Genomic DNA, 25,292 nt, shown 5'->3' on the forward strand with positions numbered 1-25,292 from the left:
CCACAAATAGATAGATAGATAGATAGATAGATAGATAGATAGACAGACAGACAGACAGACAGACAGACAGACAGACAGATAGATAGATAGATAGATAGAATAGACAGACAGACAGACAGACAGACAGACAGACAGACAGACAGATAGATAGATAGATAGATAGATAGATAGATCTTGTAGTTGGTGCCAGTGGACCTCAGTCCTGACTAGACTGAAGCTGTATATTATTAGGAAAGTCCACAGCATGCCCAATATAGTGAAAGAAACTTTGTAGATTTATTCAAACATGTGCAACAGATCCAAGATAGATAGATAGATAGATAGATAAATAATAGAAAGATAGATAGATAGATAGATAGATAGATAGATAGATAGATAGGAGATAGATAGATAGATAGATAGATAGATAGATAGGAGATAGATGATAGATAGATAGATAGATAGATAGATAGATAGATAGATAGATAGATGATGGATGGATAGATAGATGATGGATAGATAGATAGAAGATAGATAGGAGATAGATAGATAATAGAAAGATAGATAGATAGATAGATAAATGATGGATGGATAGATAGATGATGGATAGATAGATATGCTTGAAAAAGACGTCAATAGTCGAAAAGTCGCTTGTATGCTTAACTATTTAACAATAAACACCATTTATATCACGGATTATTGGAGTTCTACAAGATCTCTGTATACTAGGTAGATAGATGATAGATGGATAGATAGATAGATAGATAGATAGATAGATAGATGAATGATAGATGGATGAATAGATAGATAGATAGATAGATAGAAGATAGATAGATAGATAGATAGATAGATAGATAGATAGATGATAGATAGATAGATAGATAGATAGATAGATAGATAGATAGACAGACAGATAGATAGATAGATAGATAGAAGATAGATAGATAGATAGACAGATAGATAGATAGATAGATAGATAGATAGATAGATAGAAGATAGATAGATAGATAGATAGATGATAGATAGATAGATAGATAGATAGATAGATAGATGATAGATAGATAGATAGATAGATAGATAGATAGATAGATAGGAGATAGATAGATAGATAGATAGATAGATAGATAGATAGATAGGAGATAGATAGATAGATAGATAGATAGATAGATAGATGATAGATAGATAGATAGATAGATGATAGATAGATAGATAGATAGATAGATAGATAGATAGGAGATAGATAATAGATTGATTGGTAGATAGATTTAATATACGGTATTTAACTGGTTTTGTGACCATCACAGCTTCCTCATGGTTATAACTTATTTATTCATATTTGTAGCAATTTGACACCATGGTTGGAGAAGGTGGAGGACAGATGAGTGGAGGACAGAAGCAGAGGATTGCAATTGCAAGGGCCCTTGTCAGAAATCCCAGGATCCTCCTCCTTGATATGGCCACATCTGCCCTGGATAATGAGAGTGAAGCCATCGTTCAAGAGGCCTTAGATAAGGTAAAGCTTTGCTAACTCCCTGGGAAGGGCTGAGTATGTATGTTCCATATACAAACAGACCATGCAGTACATAGAGAGAGAGGCTGTCCAGTGCTAGTTGTTCCCACTACCCAGGGGAGGGTAACCTGCACATGGTCCCTTCTGCAGAGGTGCTACATATAAAGTACACTACACAGGGTTGATGAATCAGCTCATGGGTCATTAAAAGACTTACAAAAAGTTCTCCATTTAGGAAAGACAAAGAATCATTATTATATATGACATATGAACAAGACTGCAGTCATAATATAGGGGGTGCTTCAGAGTAGGCATTCTGTATGTTGTGCTACTATAATTTGAGATCCTTTGTGTGTTACCCTACTTTGAGCTCATCATTTGTAGGGTAACTATATTGGTAAAAGGTAGGGATGAGCAAACTTTTGAAAAGTTTGCTTCGGTTCGATTTGGCGAACTTTCACTTTCGTTTTCAGGCCGAACTGAACCTAAAAACAAACCTTGCAATAACGGCTGAATAATTGCAGCTACAATAGTGGGAGTCTGATAGGGTATAGTTTCGTTTAGTTGCAGTTGCTATTACAATGAAAAAAGTGGAAAAAATCAAAGTGCAAAAATAGTGAAAAAAAATTAGCCAAGGTGTAAGTGATTACACAGGACATAGGACACAAAGTTCCTTGGACCCAATATAGTGGAAAACAGAAATTTGACAGTGGAACCAGCAGCAGTAATAGTACTGTTTTGGACCCAGTGTGGAGGAGGGGAAGGAGGAGGCAGCACCACTTGATTGCACCCATCCCAGTATGATTGAGAACAGACTATTCATGGATGAGGATGTTCAGCTTTGGAGTGGTGGCCTGGGAATCCTCGCTGATGATCTTTTAAGAACACGGACGAGTGGGATGATGTCGTTGATGCCTGCCCACAGAGTCGCATCCTCAAAAGGGATCAACAATTGGCACGACATGTTCAAAGAAACCTGTGCACTATGAGGTTTATCACATGTGCCATACAAAGTGTATGACGCAGCCCTCCCTGCTGCACTGCAGAGAAAAGGGTTCTCCCTTTGTGGGCTACAACACTTCCCACCGTTAGTTGACCTTGGCTCAGCCATTCATATATCTCCTTCTCCTCCCTGATGGTCCGGAGGAGCTCCTGCCCACTGTGGCTCCATTCACCCAGGCTCACAAAATGGAGGACAGCCTGAGAGCGCTGGGCCTGACATCGTTGGTAAGACACCGTGCGGTTGGACTGCAGTCAAAACGGTGGATGGCTGCAAGCTGGTGGAGGCAGAACTTTTGCAGAACTGGCCCTCTAAAGCATCGGGGAAGTGACAGTGGCAAGAATGGGCTAACTTTCTGGTGATGTTCTGGGGGAATGTTGACCCAATGGGCAGTAACAGACATGCACTGCCCTTGCCCATAATTAAAGGAGCAGACATCAGCACTGGGGTGCACGGTCTTGGACACCAAGATACCCAATGAGTCGCTAACATTTTTCTACACAACTGTGCAGTGATGGGACAGCTGATGGGACTTTTTTTGGACTTTTTTTGTTTCTCGAAGAGTTATGGGACATTTTTTTGGACTTTTTTTGTTTCTCGGACAGTGACGGGAGTTTTTTTTGGACTTTTTTTTGTTTCTCGGAGAGTTATGGGACATTTTTTTGGACTTTTTTTGTTTCTCGGACAGTGACGGGAGTTTTTTTTGGACTTTTTTTGTTTCTCAGACAGTGATGGGACTTTTTTTTTTACTTTTTGTTGTTGCGGCTAAACGGGGTTCTCCTATTTTTTGACCCGGATTGTAAAGATATGAACTGATTTTCCCTTAATAAATTCGATAAGCTTGAACACTGAAGTTGCTTTCATGTGTCTTGGTTAATACTCACAGACAGCTGTCACATTACATTTTTGATTAGGCAGCACCCAGGTATATCTTAGGAGACTAATTTAAGGTCTCACCTTAACAGGGGTGACGTCACACATCTTGATATTCACAGAAAACCAGGATACAAGGGATTATAGGAGTAATAATCCCTTGTATCCTGGTCTATTCTGTGAAAAAAGTACAATTTTGCGACGCTGTTGTTATTTTTACCAGATTCGTAACAAACTTTCTTAAAGTTTGGTTCAGTGCCGAATCGAGCTTTTTCCAAAGTTCGTAACAAAACTGGTTCGTAATGGTTCGGTTCGCTCATCCCTAGTAAAAGGTTAACATATCATGTGATTATTGTGTTTGATGTGTGGGTCTCTACAGCTCATATGATGCAAACATTTTGTGTCCAGGTTCGTTTCGGCCGCACCACCATCTCCATTGCACATCGGCTGTCCACAATTAAAAACGCAGATGTCATCATTGGATTCGAGCATGGCCGGGCTGTGGAGAGGGGAACCCATGATGAACTGCTGGAGCGAAAAGGAGTGTATTTTACCTTAGTGACCCTACAGAGTCAGGGGGATAAAGCTCTGACTGAAATGGAGAAAGAAAGTATGTGATAGTGTGCTATAGAATTATTAACTATGTCCTCTACCTAAAAGGTAGCTAACCTACTGTAATCTAGGAATCTATCTATCTATCTATCTATCTATCTATCTATCTATCTATCTATCGTATCTCCAATTATCTATCTGTCTATTTTCTGTCAACATCTGCCTTAAAGTCTAACTCCTATCTATTATCTATCTGTTTATCTATCTATCTATCTATTTATCTATCTGCCTATCAATAACTATCAATCTGCCTGTCTAATGGTGCGTTTACACAGACAGATTTACCTGACAGATTTTGGAGGCCAAAGCCAGGAATGGATATGAGAAGAGTAGAAATCCCAGGCTTTCCTTTATGACCTGTTCCCTGTTTATAGCCTGTTCCTGGTTTTGGCTTCAGAAATCTGTCAGATAAATCTCTCTGTGTAAATGCACCATAATATCTATCTATTTAAAAAAAAGCAGAAATCAGCAGCACCCTGATCACAAAGGTGAAATAGATCTATCTATCTATCTATCTATCTATCTATCTATCTATCTATCTATCTATCTATCTATCTATCTCCTATCTATCTATCTATCTATCTATATATCTCTATTATCTATCTATCTATCTATCTATCTATCTATCTATCTATCTATCTATCTATCTATCTATCTATCTCCTATCTATCTATCTATCTATCTATCTATCTATCTATCTCCTATCTATCTCCTATCTATCTATCTATCTATCTATCTATCTATCTATCTATCTATCTCCTATCTATCTATCTATCTATCTATCTATCTATCTATCTATCATCTATCTATCTATCTATCTATCTATCTATCTATCTCAGTTTATTATTTTACACAACTTTCTCAATAGATTCTACACTGCTTTGTCCTCATGTAAATATATTTTGCCGTTATATACATGATACTTTTTCTCTTTATTATTATTCTTTCAACTTAGATTAAATTTTATTTTATTTTTTTACCAGATACAGAAAACAAAGAGTTTGAGGAGCCCAAGCTGGAGAAGGTTCAGTCCTTCAAGCGCGGCAGCTACCAGTCCAGCCTCCGGTAGGCTTATCACTTATAAAGTTCACAGACTCCTAGAATATCCAGTAATGGAGGATAAATGTAATTATATGAGAGGGGCTGTAATTAATGAGAGGACCGGGCGCTCGCTGCCTCTTTGCCTTAGTATATTTATGTGTCATTTTTCTTCTGAGAATTATGTACGCTGGTAGTCTGACACTTAATACCTGCGCTAGAACCTCTAAGAAAAAGAAGAATTGTTTCAGGTTTCAATATAGAGAAAGGTCATATAAAATAGGTATAATTATAATATAACACAATGCACACATAGTCAGCGGACTAGTAATAAAGATTGTGGATATCTGTGGAAAATAACAATACTAAAGACTTATGGGGGGGGGAAAAATCCTAGTGCTTTAGTAGTCACTGTATATTTATTATACCCCATATCAAAAAATTAGAAATAGAAAATAATGTATTGCATCAAAGGTAAAAAAAAAAAAAAAAAAGTGAACAAATTCATTATTAGATTTTTTTTTAAATCCTACCGTTTTGTGTACACAGCTCCTATGCTGATCTATGTATTTCCACAAACTTAAAGGGAACCAATCAGCCCAATCGGGCTGATATGGTTCCCTGAACTGCTGTATACAGCTCCTGCAGCAGCCGCGGCACGTACCGGCTCTCTTCCTGTCAGTGCGCTCAGAGGGATGATTGACAGGCAAAGAGACCAATAACATCCCCTCGGAGCGTGCTGACAGGCAGAGAGCGGTGACTAGACACAGTCGGGGAGCCGCCCAGATGACTACGCCTCTGCCTGTCACGCTCCCGGGTGATTAAACTCCTTTTTTTCAGGTATAAAGCTCCTGCTGCAGCCTCGGCCAGTACATGCTGCGGCTGCTGCAGGAGCTGTATACAGCGGTTCAGGGAACCATATTAGCCCGATTGGGCTGATTGGTTCCCTTTAAATGGGCACTATCATAAAAACATGTTTTGACATCTCAGAGAGACATGCCAAAAGTTGTGATCAGTCAGGGTCTGAGTGTTCAGACCACGACCGATCTAGAGAACGAGCAGGAAGAAGTCTGCATGCAGCATGTTTACTCCTCTTCACTCCTACACAGAGCCGGGAGAGAATGTGCCAGACTTCTTCTGGCTCGTTCTCCAGATCGGTCCTGGTCTAAACACTTAACCGATCAAAACACTTAACCAATCTCCCCCAGTGGGAGAAACCCCTGCCCCTCTATGACGTGGCTCCATTGATTCCAATGGAGCCGCGTCATAGAGGGGAGGGAATTCCCTCCCACTGTGGGTGGGCCGACCCGCCTCCAGTGCTTCAGCCCCGGCCCGGTACCCGTGGATAGAAAGGCGCCATACATGAGAACTGGGCCGTGGTTCAAAAAACGGACCGCGGCACCTGCTTCCCCATTACAGCGCTGTTCTATCCGTGGGTACCTGATGGTACATCCTCTTTAAGGTAATTATACACTTTAGACTAAGGTTGGCTGAATCTGCCAGCTGGTTCGTCTGACAGTACAAGGTGGAGAGAAGAATTGTGTGAGATGGATTTTGACTGCCTGACCCTTTTGTTTCTTAGAGGCCAGCAATTGCTTGTACAGCCTAGCTGCATGGTTGCGTGGCTCCACAAACTGCACCAACCCTAAGTGTCACCCATGTTATAAGGGGTTAGGCTAGGTTTTTGATACATTTCTTTTTTGCTGACACAATTGCATCTGTTTTTGTGTCCGTTTTTCCCATAAAGCAGATATGTTAAACGGACGGCAAAAACACATTGTGAACCCGACCTTACCAAGCTCTTTGAAAGGGAAACTGTGCAGTAAATATACATTTACCTTCACATTTCAGGGCTTCTATTCGCCAACGCTCAAGATCTCAGCTATCCAACCTAGTCCCTGACACTCCATTTTTGACAGTACCTGATACTTCCGAGGCTTTACAGCATGTGACTCAGTATGACGAGAAAGGCAAAGCTAAGAAGGTAAGTAGAGAAATGCTATAATACTTCTGATTCTTCATCATATAGTCACTGGTCTTCATGCAATATCTTGTCCAGTACATAGAATCAGGATAATCTACTATAGCTGAACTGTTGTAGAGTCTAGGTAACCTTTTCTTACATTGTGTGTCCCCTATACAAGCTGATTATAAGGTGATTCATATTGTTTTCTGTACACAGCAACTTGTGAGGATACCCAAATTAAATATGTAAAAAATATTCAAAAGTGGACAAGCCCTTTAAGAGGCAATGTGTCACCTAAATTTTCTTTTATTGATTAGAATCAAATGCTAAAACTAGTTATGTTGTTCCGATCTGCTTCTATTTTCTGACTTTAATTTTTCTTATTTCACTTTTTGTACTTTATTATTGGGGCTGCCATATTGCCTAAGCTGTTTTTAACAGCATTTAGTGACATGCTTTACAGCAAGACTCATGGACATAGATGACAATAGACAGACTATGTCCCCTTGAGATGAATGTAAAACATCAGTGAGCGCGCTCTGTGACCTTTCAAAAGGTCATTCCACAGGGAGCTGCTATTATCTTGTATTGATGCTATTTATCTACCGATGTCACATGTTGCTGCAATGCTGTACAGATCACTTTACAGCAGTCACCTCTTTTCACCACAGACACAACAGGAAGTCTCAAAATTTTATGATTTCAGGATTATTTTATAATATAGAGAAAAAAAATGGAAAAAAGGTTTCCTTTCTTAAAACATGTTTCATTATTTAAACAATAAGTCATTTTCTTATGACATATTCCCTTTAAGGCCACACCTCCTCCCTGCCTTGCTTTGCCCTCTGCATATAATGTATAGCACTATATAGGTGTATACTGTATACAGGGGTGATTCTAGCCTCTCTGCTGCCCGAGGCGAACTATAGAATGACGCCCCCCCCCCCCAGTCAATCCGCCCACATTATAATCCACTACTGCCCCCCCCACTGCTGTCCCCAATAAACATAATGTTTGGTCCCTTGCTGCACAGAGGATGTCAGGAGAGGAGGGGGCTGACTTTATAGGAGAGGTCCCAGCAGCACAGGGGATGTCAGGAGAGGAGGGGGCTAATCCTATAGGAGAGGTCCCAGCAGCACAGAGGATGTCAGGAGATGAGGGTGCTAATCCTATAGGAGAGGTCCCAGCAGCACAGAGGATGTCAGGAGAGGAGGGTGCTAATCCTATAGGAGAAGTCCCAGCAGCACAGAGGATGTCAGGAGAGGAGGGTGCTGATCTTTTAGGAGATGGTCCCCCTCTTCCCCCCTTATAGATGGTCCCCCTCTTCCCCCCTTATAGATGGTCCCCCTCTTCCCCCCCTTATAGATGGTCCCCTCTCCCTTATAGATGGTCCCCCTCCCCCCCTTATACATGGTCCCCCTCTCCCCCCTCCCTTATAGATGGTCCCCCTCTTCCCTCTCCCCCTCCCTTATAGATGGTCACCCTCCCCCCCTTATACATGGTCCCCCTCTTCCCCCCCCCTTATAGACGGTCCCCCTCCCTTATAGATGGTCCCCCCCTTATAGATGGTCCCCCTCTTTCCCCCCTCCCTTATAGATGGCCCCCCCTTATAGATGGTCCCCCTCTTTCCCCCCTCCCTTATAGATGGTCCCCCTCTTTCCCCCCTCCCTTATAGATGGTCCCCTTCCCCCCCCCCCTATAGATGGTCCCCCTCTTCCCTCTCCCCCTCCCTTATAGATGGTCCCCCCCCCTTATAGATCGTCCCCCTCCCTTATAGATGGTCCCCCTCTTTCCCCCCTCCCTTATAGATGGTCCCCTTCCCCCCCCCCTATAGATAGTCCCCCTCTTCCCTCTCCCCCTCCCTTATAGATGGCCCCCCCCCCCCTTATAGATGGCCCCCCCTTATAGATGGTCCCCCTCTTTCCCCCCTCCCTTATAGATGGCCCCCCCCTTATAGATGGTCCCCCTCTTTCCCCCCTCCCTTATAGATGGTCCCCCTCTTCCCTCTCCCTTATAGATGGTCCCCCCCCTTATAGATGGTCCCCCTCTTTCCCCCCTCCCTTATAGATGGTCCCCTTCCCCCCCCTATAGATAGTCCCCCTCTTCCCTCTCCCCCTCCCTTATAGATCGCCCCCCCCCCCTTATAGATGGTCCCCCTCTTTCCCCCCTCCCTTATAGATGGTCCCCTTCCCCCCCCTATAGATAGTCCCCCTCTTCCCTCTCCCCCTCCCTTATAGATGGCCCCCCCCTTATAGATGGTCCCCCTCTTTCCCCCCTCCCTTATAGATGGTCCCCTTCCCCCCCCCTATAGATAGTCCCCCTCTTCCCTCTCCCCCTCCCTTATAGATGGCCCCCCTTATAGATGGTCCCCCTCTTTCCCCCCTCCCTTATAGATGGTCCCCTTCCCCCCCCATAGATAGTCCCCCTCTCCCCCTCCCTTATAGATGGCCCCCCCCTTATAGATGGTCCCCCTCTTTCCCCCCTCCCTTATAGATGGTCCCCTTCTCCCCCCTATAGATAGTCCCCCTCTTCCCTCTCCCCCTCCCTTATAGATGGTTTCCCCTTATAGATCGTCCCCCTCTTTCCCCCCTCCCTTATAGATCGTCCCCCTCTTTCCCCCCTCCCTTATAGATCGTCCCCCTCTTTCCCCCCTCCCTTATAGATGGTCCCCCTCTCCCCCCCCCCCCTGCACAGCAGATAAAACAAAAAACAGCACACAACTCACCTGCCCTCCGTTCCCCCGTCGAGCCTCTCTGGTCTTGTCCCGGGTGATGCGCGGCTGCCGGAGGTGTCCCGTCCTGTCCCCGGCAGCGCGCGCATCACAGATCTCCCCGTGCGCCTGCGGCTGTGACTTCCGGCGCACGGGGAGCTCTCTGATGCGCGCGCTGCCGGGGACAGGATGGGACACCTCCGGCAGCCACACATCAGCCGGGGGACTAAGGCTGCATTCCCACGTTCCCACGTGGAATGCATGTACTGGAGCCCCCCCGCCCCCGGGCAGTATCTGTAATGAGATGCTGGGAGCGGGGGGGACTGTATTCATAAGCGCCGCGCTGTAGTAACAGCACCGCACGGCTGATTCATTACAGCACGGCGCTTATGAATACAGTCTCCCCCGCTCACAGCATCTAATTACAGATACTGGCCGGGGGCGGGGGGGCTCCAGTACATGGTACAGTCAGTGGCGGATTATAATGTGGGCGGCCGCCGAACCGCTCATATTATAATCTGCCACTGAATGCCGCCCCCATGGTGACAGCTAGTGGCGCCGCCTGAGGCAGACGATTCAGGTCGCCTCATGATTGCGGCGCCCCTGACTGTATATATGTTCTGTGCTTTGCCCCAGGAAATTATGGCTGATGATGATGATGATGTTGAGCCGGCTCCAGTTGCCCGGATCTTGAAGTACAATGCTCCAGAATGGCCGTACATGTTATTTGGTTCAATTGGAGCTGCTGTGAATGGTGCTGTTAACCCCCTGTATGCCTTGCTCTTCAGTCAAATTCTTGGGGTAAGAACTTTCTTTCTTGTATAGTGTTCATGTATTTTGCAACATACATATGAGAAGCCATCTATCAGCTCTAGGCAAGTGGCACATAATAGCAATAGTGCAACTGTATTGGAGGAGGGACTCCCTCCATACAGAGTTATACAGTTCCTGTTAAGTTAGGCCAGTATTGACAGCTCTAACATTAATGTTGGAGACCACCAGAGCTGTTAAGCTACTTTATTTTTTATACCTATCTTTACAGCTTATAAAATAACTTAAAGCCATACTGTATCCACCAACTCACTACCCCAATACCACTGGTACCATCTGTTTGATGAAAATAAGTCCTTTCCGGTTCTGTGTTTCAAAATGAGCCCAGTTACTTGGTTAGGGTAAAAAAATTATCTTTTTTATCTGCAGCAGGCGAGTCAATGAGGCGTGGCCTATAGCTTCTTTGCCTAAGGCCACGCCTCATTGACTCTGCTGCTGCAGATTAAAAGATAATTTTTTACGCCAACCAAGGCACTGGGCGCAGAACCCAGAAGGGTTCTTTAAAGGAGTGTTTTTCCATTTTAAAAAGATGTATATATTGCTGGCGCCAGGAAAAAAATAAAACGAAAAAAGCTGTATCTTCCTACCCCCAGTCCTCCACAGAATCCTTTTTGTCCCCCTATCTCCTGTCCTCTTCCTGTTTCTGAGATGAAAACTTGTAGTACCTGCCCTCTCAACCAATCACTGGCTTTACCAGTGCCCACTCTTGACCTGTGATTGGCTGATTCAGCAGGTCCTGCTCCAAGCTTTCATCTGGGAAGCAGGAACAAGACAGGAGATTCAGAGACCTGAGGGAGCCAAACAAGAACTGTGTGGGATCAGGGGAGGGTAAGTATAGCCTTTTCTATATTTTTTATGGCCCCAGCAACATATATTTAGAAACAAAAACATAGGAATACCCCTTGAACTTTTCTTCCTACTTAATAACATTTTCATCCTTTCTCGCAGACATTTTCCCTCCCAGATGAGGTCGAGCAGAAAAATCAAATCAATGGCATCTGTGTGCTTTTTGTGCTTATTGGGGCCGTATCATTTTTGACACAGTTCTTACAGGTAGATATTATTAGGTTTTTGGCATGAAATCCAGGTTTGGACCATTGTGTGATTTTATCTTTCTAATCTGTTATCAGGGATACACGTTTGCAAAGTCCGGTGAATTACTTACCAGAAGACTCCGTAAGATTGGATTCCATGCCATGTTGGGTCAGGAAGTAGGTTGGTTTGATGACCCTAAAAACAGCCCAGGAGCCTTAACCACAAGACTTGCAACAGATGCATCACAAGTTCAAGGGGTATGTAATGTACAGGGGTACACTTTGTAGAAATCAATAGTACATGTAAATATAAGAAGCTTTGCAACATATCTTATTAGAAAAATACCAGATCTCCTCTTCTCTGTGTCTACAGTGTATACTGAGCTATCATAGAGGTTAGGCTCCACTCACAAGCTCAGGGACAACTGACAATTAGAGATGGTGCCTGCAGAGGGGTGAAAACTGGTGAAAAATGTCACATACAAGTTAAATAATGACTAGAATTAGTGCTGCTCACCATGTATATGTTGTGGGGAAATGATCAAATCAGGGATTTGATCAAATCCTGGGAAGTTAAAAAATGACCACGCCGTTGGATCATTTCCCTGAAGAAAGTCAGGGATTTGATCAAATCCCTGAACCGTTGCGAGGAAGAGGACCTTTGTGCTGACTGTAAGGACAGGAGTGAAAACCCACATGTCGCGCCAGGGCCATTTTTTGGATCAGCACTCCATCCTCAGTGCCTGCCAGGAGGTCGGCGCCATCTTGGGCCTCCTGCTCTTTATCCATAGAGCTGGGTGACTCCTGTTCAAGAATTTGATCAAATCCCAGACTTTCTTCAGGGAAATGATCTAATGGCGTGATCATTTTATCATTTCCCGGGATTCGATCAAATCCCTGATTTGATAATTTCTCTACAACATATACACAAGACTGCTTATTATGAAAAGTCATATAAACGTCCAGTTTCCAAATCTTCATACAATAAACAATTCAGAGCATCAATAAGTATTTCATCTCTTATATCATTATGTGTATTTCATCTCTTACATCATTATGTGTATTCCTGGATATTTTTGTTCCCACATAATACACACTCACCATCACTATTCCTGCAGTGTCATCTACTTCATTCCAGCTCTGCTGCTTCTACACATTCCATAACTGTATCTGGGTCATGTGACCTCTGATCAGCTAACATCTTGATTTTCAGGTTTCAAACTATATTTTATGCCTTTAAAATCAATCCCATGATGAGGACAGTGTAATAATCTTTATATACCTCTAAGTATTCTAAGACACAAAAACTGTCACCAGATTCATCATAACTGTGTGACAGAAACTGTATAACTATCATCATTAGAGAGGTAGTCCAAGAAAATAAACTTTTCCCGTAACCACAGGATAGGGGAAAATTAGGAGATCGTGGGGGGCGGGGGTTGGGTTCAACCTCTTTACCCCCTGCCAATATCCGTAATGGGTTCCCGGATTCTGTATTATGAATAGAGCTGTGGGTGTGGCACGTGACTCGCGGTTCCATTTATTCCTAAGGAGCCAATGGAAAGGGCCAAGTACAGTGCTCTTCCAGCGTACTCTTTCTAGTTCTTTTCATCACTCCATAGGAATGAGCTGTGAGTCACGTGCCGTACCTATGGTTCTATTCATTATACAGAAGCTGGGGGATCTTGGAACATCCCTTTAACTCTCATGTGAGTTTTGGTCTCTCCCCCCTGTGGAGAACTGCCCCCCCTACCTTGGAGAGCTGTGTGGTGCAGCCCCTGCAGCTTCCTCATATACACACACAAAAAAAGGTAATGTTTCTTTAAGATCAGATCGGCAAACATCAATAATTATCTGCCAGTTCTACCACCAAGCTAGACAAGGTAAATGCCACAATTTTTCATTAGTCTGGTCCAGTACTGGAATGGTCATCCATAAGGCTCTTTTGCGTGTTCGGATAATAATTTACAGAGTAGTCAGATTTGTTCTGTGAATGGCCTGACTATTCCTGTTTGTATAAGTCAGGCCAGATAAGTGTACTTTAAGCCTTTCCCCTTTCCGGCTGTCATTTTCCCGGTGATAAATGCCACCCATCCTTCTGTAGCGGTAGGCTTTCCAGATCCTCTCCTCGCTGAAAGGAATCTTTTTGACATTTGTGTGAATAATTGGCCTTTGTGGGCTTAGCATTTACATAAAGAGCAAATTAATACCTTATTTCCATTGGAAATGAGTGGTGTGCCTTTCAAGCAAACAGAAGAGATTTCTCATAAGTGACATAAAGTGTCATATTTCCTGAAAACTGAAATGGGCACCGGGGAGATGGATTGTCGGTGTATATACAGAGACGTCACAGGACTGCTGCACTCAATTCATATTCATCAGAGGGACAACATTAAAAAATTCATATTTAATAATTGTATTGATTTTTTTTTTTTTTTTTACAATAAAGTATATATTTAAAGAGGAAGCCCGACCCTGACAAGCACAGTAGCTGATTTTGCCATTGGCTGTGGTATATGCTACGGGGCACATGATTGTGGTTTTATCAAGAAATAGGGTTAAAGGAGGTTCTCTGTAGAAAAAAAAATCATATCAACTGGTGTAAGAAAGTTATACAGATTTGAAAATTACTTTAATTTAAAAATCTCAAGTCTTCCAGTACTTATCAGCTGCTGTATGCTCTGCAGGAAGTGATATATTCTTTCCAGTCATACACAGTGCTCTCTGCTGCCATCTCTGTCCGTGTCAGGAACTGTCCAGAGCAGGAGATGTTTTCAATGGGGATTTGCTTCTGCTCTGGACAGTTCCTGACACAGACAGAGGTGGCAGCAGAGAGCACTGTGTCAAATTGAAGAGAATACACAGTACATACATCACCTGATAAGTACTGGAAGACTTGAGATTTTTAAATAAAAGTAAATTACAAACTCTACTAAACTTTTTGCTACCAGTTGATTTGAAATATTTTTTTCTGCTGGAGTTTCCCTTTAATGTATTTATTAATTTACTGTATATTAACCAAATAAGACTCAAGTAATGACACATACAATTATCTCGTATAAGTTAGAAACATAACAACCTTTATTCTCGGTTACAGGCTACCGGATCACAGATCGGCATGATTGTAAACTCTCTTACCAACATTGGCGTAGCCATCATCATCGCCTTCTACTTCAGCTGGAAGCTTAGTCTGGTGATCATGTGTTTCCTGCCATTCCTGGCATTATCCGGAGCCCTGCAGGCCAGAATGCTCACTGGATTCGCTAACCAAGATAAACACGCAATGGAATCGGCCGGAAGGGTAAATCTACTTCTATATTGCAACTAAATCTTGAAGTGGAAGCTGCTTGTAATAGGCATTTTAACCAAGTGCACGATCTGCAAGATCAGAAACAGTGCCACGCTTGTACTCATTTTTTTTTTTGTAGTATTGCAGTTCAATTCAAGTTGAGCTGTAATACCAAACATAACCATAGGACAAATGTGGCGCTGTTTTTGTATAAAAATGGCTAGGTTTTTCTAATCCTTTAATACTTGAGCGTACCAGATATATCCAACATATTAACACATTTTTCTCTAGATATCAAGCGAGGCTCTTGGAAACATCAGAACAATTGCCGGAATTGCCAAAGAAAAGAGATTTGTTGAGATGTATGAGGAGCAGCTGGAGGCGCCATACCAGTCAGCTATCAAAAAAGCCAATGTCTACGGCCTGTGCTTCGGTTTTGCTCAATGTGTAGTTTTTATCGCTAATTCGGTTTCATACCGATATGGAGGATATCTGGTGGAAGTAGAAGGACTTCACTACAGCTTTGTGTTTAGGTACCATGTTAATACTCATGTTTACTGCACAATTCAAAAAGCTATGCTAAAAAATAAAAAAAAATAAAAGTACAGGGAACCTGTTAAAAATACAGGGGGAGATTTATCAAATATGATGTAAAGTCAAACTGGCTCAGTTGCCCCTAGCAACCAATCAGATTCCACCTTTCATTTTCCAAAGCGTCTGTGAGGAATGAAAGGTGGAATCTGATTGGTTGCTAGGGACAACTGAGCCAGTTTCACTGTACACCATGTTTGATAAATCTCCCCCACTGTTCACACTACTGAGATCATGTTATAGAGATGGAGAAGCTGAGTGGATTGATATAGAATTTTATGGAAAAAGTTCCAAGATACGTTGTCCTTTATTCGTGTAAATCTCTGATCATTCTGGGCTTAGGAGTCCAATGGGTGGTCCTAATGAGTGATTGACAGCTTTTCTTATATAAGTGCTTACAGGAATAACTGTCAGTCACTGAATTGGACTGCCTACTGGACCAATAAGTCCAGTGGGATAAATGAATAAAATACAAGGTCTACTGAATCTTTTTTTATATCTATATATAAACTATGGGGGAGATTTATCAAACTAGTGTAAAGTGAAACTGGCTCCGTTGCCCCTAGCAACCAATCAGATTCCACCTTTCATTTTCCAGAGAATCAGTGAGGAAAGAAAAGTGGATTCTGATAGGTTGCTAGGGGCAACTGAGACAATTCTACTTTACACCAGTTTGATAAATCTCCCTCTATATATCAATCTGCTCAGCTCTTCCTGCTCCAAAATATGATGCTGATAGATTAGACTGCATTTTAAATGTGACAGGTTCCCTTTAAAGGGAATGTTCTCCTTTAGCTAATCTGTCAGTGGTGGTCTGTGCCCTGTGATCTCCATAGATAGTGATATATAAGAATCTCCTTCTTTTCCTGCAGCCTTGTATATTAAAGCTCCCTGTGTACCTTATAGAGCTAAAATTAGATTCCCCTCCTCCAGGTTGTGCTGTCCTCTGTGTTAAGTCTGTCCATAAGATGGCCGACATGGAGGAGCATGTGACCATGCCCGTCCCCAGTGTTCTCCATAGGCATGTACAGGCTCAATGTTGGACACTAGGGGCGGGGCATGGTCACATGCTCCTCCATGTCGGCCATCTTATGGACAGACTCACCATAGAGCAGGACAGCACAGCCTGGAGGAGGGGAGTCTGATTTTAGCCCTATGTGGTACACAGGGAGCTGCTGTCAGTAAGTGCAGTGAGTACACTTACTAATAGTGTGCAAGGAACTATTTTACTATAAAGTGGCCAACCCCTTGAACTAATGAAATCTGAAAGCTATTGGGATGTCTTGTGTATATAGAAAATCCTCATGTATATTAGAATAATAGTTGGGCTTTTGGATAGTTTTCAGTAACAGACAGGCTTATTTAACAGGTTATTTTTTGTGTTTTTCAATAGTTCCCACTCAAGGCAGTTCAGCTGCTCATAGTACATACCCCTCAGGCTGCTTGTACACATAGCATTGTGCTTTAATAATTGTCACAGGGTTGAGAACCACAAGGCAAAAGCCACTTATGGTTTATAACTAGTTGCTGTGGTTTCATAGGAAGTACAGGTGAAACACTTAGAAATTACACTAAATATCTGATCCAGTCTGGGAGATTTATCAAACATGGTGTAAAGTAGAATTGGCCCAGTTGCCCCTAGCAACCAATTAGATTCCAGTTTTTATCCTTCACAGATTCCTTGGAAAATGAAAGATGGAATCTGATTGGTTGCTAGGGGCAACTGGGCCAATTCGACTTTACACCATGTTTGATAAATCTCCCCCAATGAGTTTAGCCTGTCCTTGCTGTAAGGGTGTGTTCACACATGATGTGAATGCATCATTTAGTTGCAATAATTGATAATTTCTTTGCATCACTTTATTTCAGTAATTTAAGGGGTATTCTGCTCAGGTAAAGTACATGTTGAATCATCCATTATCCTGGAGACTAATAATTAGTTTGTTATTATCTATTCAGTCTCCTTCCCCCAGTTCTGAGCTGCTGCTTTGTGCTGAAGACATAAAAAACTGTGTGTAAACTGTTTACTCTGTCTCCACTCTGATCTCTCCCCCACCCCTTATGAGAAAGCTCATGTAAAAAGTGTCCCTGGTCGGTTGTCTCTCAACTCTGTAATACCCTGAGGGTTAATCTGAGGTCAAGTTGCTGGTGACCTCCCCACAATTAACCCTCCGGGTATTGCAGAGTGCAGAAACACCCAGCCAGGGATGCTGTTTAAATGAGCCATCTCAGAAGGGAGGGGGTAGGAGGAAGTTCAGAGCAGAGACTGAGAGAAAAGCTCACACACAGTTTTCTGTGTCTTCAGCAGAACACAGCTGCTCAGAACTGGGGGAAGGAGATAAAAAAGGTAATGACCCATATAGAACTCATTGGTAGTCTCCAGGAGAGGAATCATTCAACATGTATTTTACCTGAGCAAAATATCCCTTTAACCATTTAATTGCCATCCAGCTGTCCTTTATTGCAGTAATACAATGAATCTCCAATGTTTGTGAACATTCTCTGAAAATGCAGTAATTATTGGTAAACCACATGCAGTTGTTCTGAGAAGGAATAGGCCCACGGGGCACAGCATCAGCACACATGAGCCCAGCCTTAGACATAAGTATATATAAACATAAATCAGTTTACCCTCATTGTGTCTTCTGACTCTTTCTAGAGTAATATCATCTATTGTGACCAGTGGAACGGCTTTGGGAAGAGCATCATCTTATACTCCAGATTACGCCAAAGCTAAAATATCTGCTGCCCGCTTCTTTAAATTGGTGGATCGGGTCCCCAAAATTTGTCTCTATAAGGATGAAGGGGATAAATGGGTAAGTGATAAAGATGAGGAAACCGAACTTCATGAACCTGGATTCATTAACTTTGCAAAAAGTTTGATTATTTATACTAAAAACAGCCTATACTTACCTGTCTAGGCTCTCCCGGTGTCCTCCTACAAGTCTCTGGTGACCCCCGCTGATCGCAGCCGCCTCCACTTGTGAGACAATCACTGACTGAGACAGGACAGTGCCGCGGCCAGTGATTGGCTGAGTGAGCTGTCACTCCAGAGATGACTTTGTATCACAAGTGGAGATGGCTGTGATCAGCGGGGAACACCATAGACCCGTAGAACAGCGGGGGAATGTGGACTGGTAAGTAGTGCTTGCTGAACTGCACTAAAACAGTGAAACGCCTGCAATCATATAGCTGTTTTAGTTCAGTTTATTTAAGGTTCGGTTCAGACGAATCTAAACTTTGTGTCAAAGTTTTGTCAACCTGCTGATTCGAACTTTTAAAATGTTTGCTCATCTCTAGGAAGGCTGGTTTCACACTACGTTTTTGCAATCCGTTTTTTTTGGCAAAAAACGGATGGAAAAAACGGATGCAACTGTGTGCATCTGTTTTTCCATTGACTTCCATTGTAAAAAAAAAAAAAAACAGATCAAAACGGATACTTTTTTTTTTTTTGACGGACAAAAAACGTGGTCGACCACGTTTTTTGTCCGTAAAAAAGTATGTTTTTGTTTTGTTTTTTTATAATGGAAGTCAATGGAAAAACGGATGCACACAGTTGCATTCGTTTTTTCCCATCCAAAAAAACGGATTGCAAAAACGTAGTGTTAACCCAGCCCAAGCAACAGTTTTACTGTGTGGATAAATAAGATATTGTAAGGCCCCGTTCCCACTGAGCAAAGCTAGCGGAATTCCGCGACGGAATTGTCCGCCGCGGAATGCCGTTAGCCTCCCGCTCATAATGGGAGTCTATGGGAGGCGCGCGCTGCTGCTCTGTAGGCGCTGAAGAATGAACATGTTCATTCTTCAGCGCGGACAGGGCAGGAGCGCACGCCTCCCATAGAGTCCCATTATGAGCGGGAGGCTAACGGCATTCCGCGGCGGACAATTCCGTCGCGGAATTCCGCTACCTTTGCTCAGTGGGAACGGAGCCTAAGGCTTTTTGCCCGCATAATACAATAAAAGCAACATAAAAGAGGTATAAAACTATAAAAATTGGGCCCCAACCCATTGTGAGAATAGAGGAGAATGCACACGCTTTGTAGATCACGGATTCTATGAAGAGTGAAGCTGCGGGCTGGCATCAAGAACTCCCGAAATCGTGTATCAATCACTATGACACCAGGAGCTCCAAACCTATTCAAAGCTTCCTGCTATTGTAAAGACAAAGCCAAGCGTTCCCGATGCCGGCCCGCAGCGTCACGCATCGTAGCATTGGTGCTCTATGGAGCATTTGCATGTGCCGTAAGTTGTTTGTAGCACCACTGGCTTCCTGCATTGTTGCCTTATTAAAGCACCAGGATGCCAGGAGCAGCGATGTTCAGAGAAATACTCAGCAAAGGATGTAATACTACACAATTGCTCAGTCCCCTTGGTTCCTAAATAGGGACTGTCAAAGGGAAATGGAGTCCATGTGTGATTACTGCTGGCAAACAGCCCAGGATGGAAGTAGACGGCTGCTGGTTGAGCCATGTAGAGGCTGATTAGGCAAGCACCCATCTATGAGATCAGCACTCATCAGAGCAAGACTCTAACTTTTATTCTTTTTTCCTCAGGATGATTTTAAAGGAAGCATTGAGTTTAATGACTGCAAGTTTACATACCCCACCCGTCCTGATATCCAAGTACTGAATGGTCTAAATGTGTCAGTGAAGCCAGGACAGACGCTTGCCTTTGTGGGGAGCAGTGGTTGTGGGAAGAGCACCAGTGTGCAGCTTCTGGAGAGGTTTTATGACCCAGACAAGGGCAAAGTTGTAAGTATTGCACTCTTTCTTTAAAATGAAACAAAAACCTAGATTTGACCTGTGCATTGCTGTATTGAAGTGACTCTGTACCCACAATCTGACCCCCCTAAACCACTTGTACCTTCAGATAGCTGCTTTTAGTCCAAGATCTGTCCTGGGGTCCATTCGGCAGGTAATGCAGTTATTGTCCTAAAAAACAACTTTTAAAATGGCATCCCTGTGTCAAACAGCCGTGGCCTAGAGTATCTGTGCCCTAACTTTGCACCACCCCTCCGTCCCTCCTCCCCACCCTCTTTATCTTTAGGAATGCTCCAGGCAGGTATTCTCCTATTCATCACCTGTGTCAGCACGGCACATGGGCTGGATCATTAAGGCACCTGTGCAGTGTTCAGACAGGAGAAAATGTTCTAGGGGCATTCCTAATTATGAAGAGGGTGGGGAGGAGGGACGAAGGGGTGGTGCAAGGTTAGGACACAGATATTCTAGGCCACGGCTGTTTGACACAGGGCTGCCAGTTTAACCCTTAGGGGACACAGCCAGTTTTCATTTTTGCGTTTTCGTTTTTCCCTCCTCGTGTATATAAGGCCATAGCGCCTGCATTTTTCCACCTAGAGACCCAAGTGAGCCCTTATTTTTTGCGCAACTAATTGTACTTTGCTATGGCAGATGTAATTTTTGCCTAAAATGTGCCGGGAAACCAGAAAAAAATTCAAAGTGTGGTGAAATTGAAAAAAAAAAACGCATTTCTTTTATTTGGGGGAAATGTGTTTTTACGCCATTCACCCTGGGGTAAAACTGACTTGTTATGCATGTTCCTCAAGTTGTTACGATTAAAACGATATGTAACATGTATAACTTATATTGTATCTGATGGCCTGTAAAAAATTCAAACCGTTGTTAACAAATATACGTCACTTAAAATGGCTCCATTCCCAGGCTTATAGCGCTTTTATCCTTTGGTCTATGGGTCTGTGTGAGGTGTCATTTTTTGCGCCATGATGTGTTCTTTCTATCGGTACCTTGATTGCGCATATATGACTTTTTGATCGCTTTTTATTACAATTATTCTGGATTTGATGCGACAGAAATTGCGCAATTTTGCACTTTGGGATTTTTTTGCGCTGACGCCGTTTACCGTGTGAGATCAGGAATGTGATTAATTAATAGTTTGGGCGATTACGTACGCGGCGATAGCAAACATGTTTGTTTATTAATTAATTAATTTATTTTTATTTATAAAATGGGGAAAGGGGGGTGATTCAGACTTTTATTAGGGGAGGGGATTTTGTGTTATTAAAAATACATTTTTCTTTTACTTTACACATATACTAGAAGCCCCCCTGGGGGACTTCTAGTATATGTACTCTGATCTCTCATAGAGATCCATGCAGTATAGTTATACTGCATGAATCCATGAGATCGGTGTTCTATTACTTTTGGCTGCTGCAGCCAAAAGTAATAGAATGCCGAGCCGGGATCAGCGCCATTACGGAGCAGACCCCGGCCCGGTATGGATGCAGGGATCGCCCCCCCCCGCAATCGCGCCGCAGGGGGGCGATCCCCCCACTAGACCACCAGGTATGAATATGAGCAAGTATTTAGAAGCAGCTGTCAACTTTGACAGCTGCTTCTAAGTACTTAATTAGCGGGCACGGCGATCGGACCGTGCCCGCTAATAGCCGCGAGCCCGGGCTACACGCGGCACCCGGGATCGCGGCAGTTCAGTGGGTGGTCGCCGCGCGACCCCCCTCTGAACTCCCATAGCGGCACGAGGACGTTCAATAACGTCCTGGTGCAGCTATGGGTTAAAAGTTGTTTTTTAGGACATGCTAAACTGCATCACCTGCCGAACGGACCCCAGGACAGATCTTGGATTAAAAGCAGCTATCTGATGGTACAAGTGGCTAAGGGGGACAGACTGTGGGTACAGAGTCGCTTTAAGCTAATTCCAGGTCTTGAATGAAGCCTGGGCTAAGGCTCTGAGAGGATGACCACTTAAGTCATGAGTGCCCAACCTACAGCCCTTCCAGCTTTTGAAAAACTATAATTCCCATCATGCCTGGACAGCCAAAGCTGTCACATATACAACAGCATAAACAGACTTCTTTTTAGGCAACAAAATAATCATGACTCATCACCTTTTAAAGGGGTTATCCAGCAAAAATCTTTTCCTTTCAAATCAACTGGTTTCAGAAAGTCATATAGATTATATAGGTTATAAGTATGGGAGGACTTGAGATTTTTTAAATAGAAGTAAATTACAAATCTATATAACTTTCTGAAACCAGTTGATTTGACAGAAAAAGATTTTGCTGGAGTACCCCTTTAACTGGGTCAGATGTTTTAACAAGACTCATTGGCTAATTGGCTCCATGCACCAAAACGTGTCTATATAATCACTTAAATTTATTGAAAGTTTTCCAATACTCACTTGTCAATAAAATATAGTAAAACTATATATATATATATATATATATATATATACAGCATATATACATACATCAAAACAGGTACAAAATAAAAATTTTAAAATTTTTCTCTATGCAATAGATAAATACCATAAAAGCATATATTTCCAGGATATATTGGTCCCCAATATAATACAATTGACGTGATGGAAGACTTAGTATCCTGTGAAAGTAGGCCTTGCTCTCTATAGACACAATTATCTAGCTTTTTATATTAACATTTCCTACGGTATAGGATTTTATTTTCCCTGTATAATTTTTCTGATGCGCATTGCTGTATTACAAACTAGTCTCTCCTGGGGCTTCTAAAGTTCTCACTGCAGATGTTTTCTTTATATGTGTCTTATACAGCTTATAGACGGCCATAACTCCAAGAACATCAATGTTTCATTTCTCCGATCTAAAATTGGAATCGTGTCTCAGGAGCCGGTGTTATTTGACTGCAGCATCGCCGATAACATCAAGTATGGTGATAACTCCAAGAAACTGACCATGGACCAAGTGATAGAGGCTGCAAAGAAAGCGCAACTGCATGAGTTTGTTATGGGCCTACCAGATGTGAGTATCTTATCGCAAGTGCATTCTGCTGCCAATGTAATGTATAAAAAACATTATTATATGCCCCCCAGCACTATTCCTAGACATAAAAGCGTAACTTATTTGTCCCGAAAAACTACTTTGTAAAACTCACCCATCTAGTCATGTGGACGTTGCGGAGCTCCTAAGTAGTTACGACTGGTGGGAAATCTTGCTGGCAATCACGCCACCCTAGGAATGTCAGCATATAGGAGCCGGTAGCATCACACAGGGACCGTCCCTGAGTGCCAACACTGCCAGGGAGACATGATTGCCAGCTAGATTTCCAGTCAGCCTTGACTAGGAGATCTGGAACGTCCACATGACTAGGCAGGTAAGTTTTTCAGCACATATAAGTAACGCTGACAGCATTAAATTATACATCCAGGAACAGAGCTGAGGGGTATATAGCGTGAATGGTTCCCTTTAAATTGTATATTCACAATGGAATCCTATAACAAAGGAACAGTCATGTGGGCGACAGAAAATACTGGCTGGTGGAATCACCATTCTTTTTAGTTTGGAGGCTGCCCCAGTTTTTAGAAAAAAAGAACGAAGGGAACCAGAGTACCGCCAATACCTCATATGCATGTCACAGTGATGGGATGTACTACTACATATTATACTTTTTGTCGTATACAAAGGTATACAAGAAGAAACCTGTGTACCTGTCACTTTAAAAAAAACTTTTGACATATTGTAGAGACCCCAACTGATTGGGAGCAGGGGCACAGCAGCAGTGGTTCTTCTTTATCCCTACCTCACCCTGGACACGTTTACTTTTTTAGTCTAGAATGGCCCATTTATTGACCTGTGCTAAAGAAAAGCCCTGAATATTTCAGTCCTCGAAAACCCCTATAAGAAAGTTTAAAATGTTTGAATTTTTTGAATATTATTAACCACTTTATATTCAAGACATTGTTCACATAACTATACGGTGACTCTTACAGAAATATGACACCAACGTAGGAGCTCATGGATCTCAGCTGTCTCGTGGTCAAAAGCAGCGTATCGCTATAGCTAGAGCCATCGTCCGGGACCCTAAAATCCTGCTACTTGATGAGGCTACATCCGCACTTGATACGGAGAGTGAGAAGGTAACTGCTTAACCTTATTTACACAGCAGACATAATCTGTTGCTAATGGAGGAACGTTGAAAGTTTTGATCAGTCTATATACTACAGGGGAAAGCTCACAGGGGGGCTATATACTACAGGGGGAGAGCGCACAGGGGGCTATATACTACAGGGGAAAGCTCACAGGGGGGCTATATACTACTGGGGGGAGCTCACAGGGGGCTATATACTACAGGGGGAGAGCGCACAGGGGGCTATATACTACAGGGGGGCTATATACTACTGGGGGAGCTCACAGGGGGCTATATACTACTGGGGGGAGCTCACAGGGGGGCTATATACTACAGGGGGAGAGGGCACAGGGGGCTATATACTACAGGGGAAAGCCCACAGGGGGGGCTATAAACTACTGGGGGAGCTCACAGGGGCTATATACTACTGGGAGGAATGCACAGGGGGGCTATATACTGCAGGGGGAAAGGGCACAGGGGGGGCTATATACTACTGGGGGGAGCTAACAGGGGGCTATATACTACAGGGGCAGAGCTCACAGGGGGGCTATATACTACTGGGGGAGCTCACAGGGGGGCTATATACTACTGGGGAGAGCTCACAGGGGGGCTATATACTACTGGGGGAGAACGCACAGGGGGGCTATATACTACTGGAGGAGCAACAGGGGGGCTATATACTACTAGGGCAGTCACCCCCTTTGTACCTAATACAAAGGGCTGGTGAGAGAGAAAAAATGCCAGTTTTCCCGCTAATAAGCAGCAATTCTGTATGTAAATAGTTGAACGTTTGTGAAAATTAACAAAACACGTTTCCTACTGATGTTCAGCTCGGACCTTCAACTGACAAAAGTGCCCAGGCGGTACCCGGGCAGTCTCCTCCTTCCCTACGGACCGGAAAGGCATCAGCAATCAAATGCGGCAGGTTCTTGAATGTTCGAGTTCAATTGAACCTAGGATTTCCCAAGGTTCAATCAACTCTAGTT

General features: G+C 43.1%; 1 protein-coding gene across 1 annotated transcript in view; it reads left to right on the plus strand.

Annotated features, from left to right (window-relative positions):
* The window catches only part of LOC138800812 (bile salt export pump-like), a 68,995-nt gene that overhangs the window by 41,442 nt on the left and 2,261 nt on the right, over positions 1 to 25,292 (plus strand). The window contains exons 16-28 of the mRNA XM_069982861.1: positions 1,322 to 1,492; positions 3,771 to 3,972; positions 4,958 to 5,039; positions 6,864 to 6,996; positions 10,325 to 10,489; positions 11,468 to 11,572; positions 11,650 to 11,811; positions 14,651 to 14,854; positions 15,134 to 15,375; positions 18,093 to 18,249; positions 19,987 to 20,184; positions 22,995 to 23,201; positions 24,170 to 24,316. Coding sequence (XP_069838962.1) covers positions 1,322 to 1,492; positions 3,771 to 3,972; positions 4,958 to 5,039; positions 6,864 to 6,996; positions 10,325 to 10,489; positions 11,468 to 11,572; positions 11,650 to 11,811; positions 14,651 to 14,854; positions 15,134 to 15,375; positions 18,093 to 18,249; positions 19,987 to 20,184; positions 22,995 to 23,201; positions 24,170 to 24,316 — 2,175 coding nt within the window. The remainder of the gene's footprint in view (positions 1 to 1,321; positions 1,493 to 3,770; positions 3,973 to 4,957; positions 5,040 to 6,863; positions 6,997 to 10,324; positions 10,490 to 11,467; positions 11,573 to 11,649; positions 11,812 to 14,650; positions 14,855 to 15,133; positions 15,376 to 18,092; positions 18,250 to 19,986; positions 20,185 to 22,994; positions 23,202 to 24,169; positions 24,317 to 25,292) is intronic.

The sequence above is a fragment of the Dendropsophus ebraccatus genome, chromosome 9, assembly GCF_027789765.1.
Source record: "Dendropsophus ebraccatus isolate aDenEbr1 chromosome 9, aDenEbr1.pat, whole genome shotgun sequence".
Taxonomy (NCBI): domain Eukaryota; kingdom Metazoa; phylum Chordata; class Amphibia; order Anura; family Hylidae; genus Dendropsophus; species Dendropsophus ebraccatus.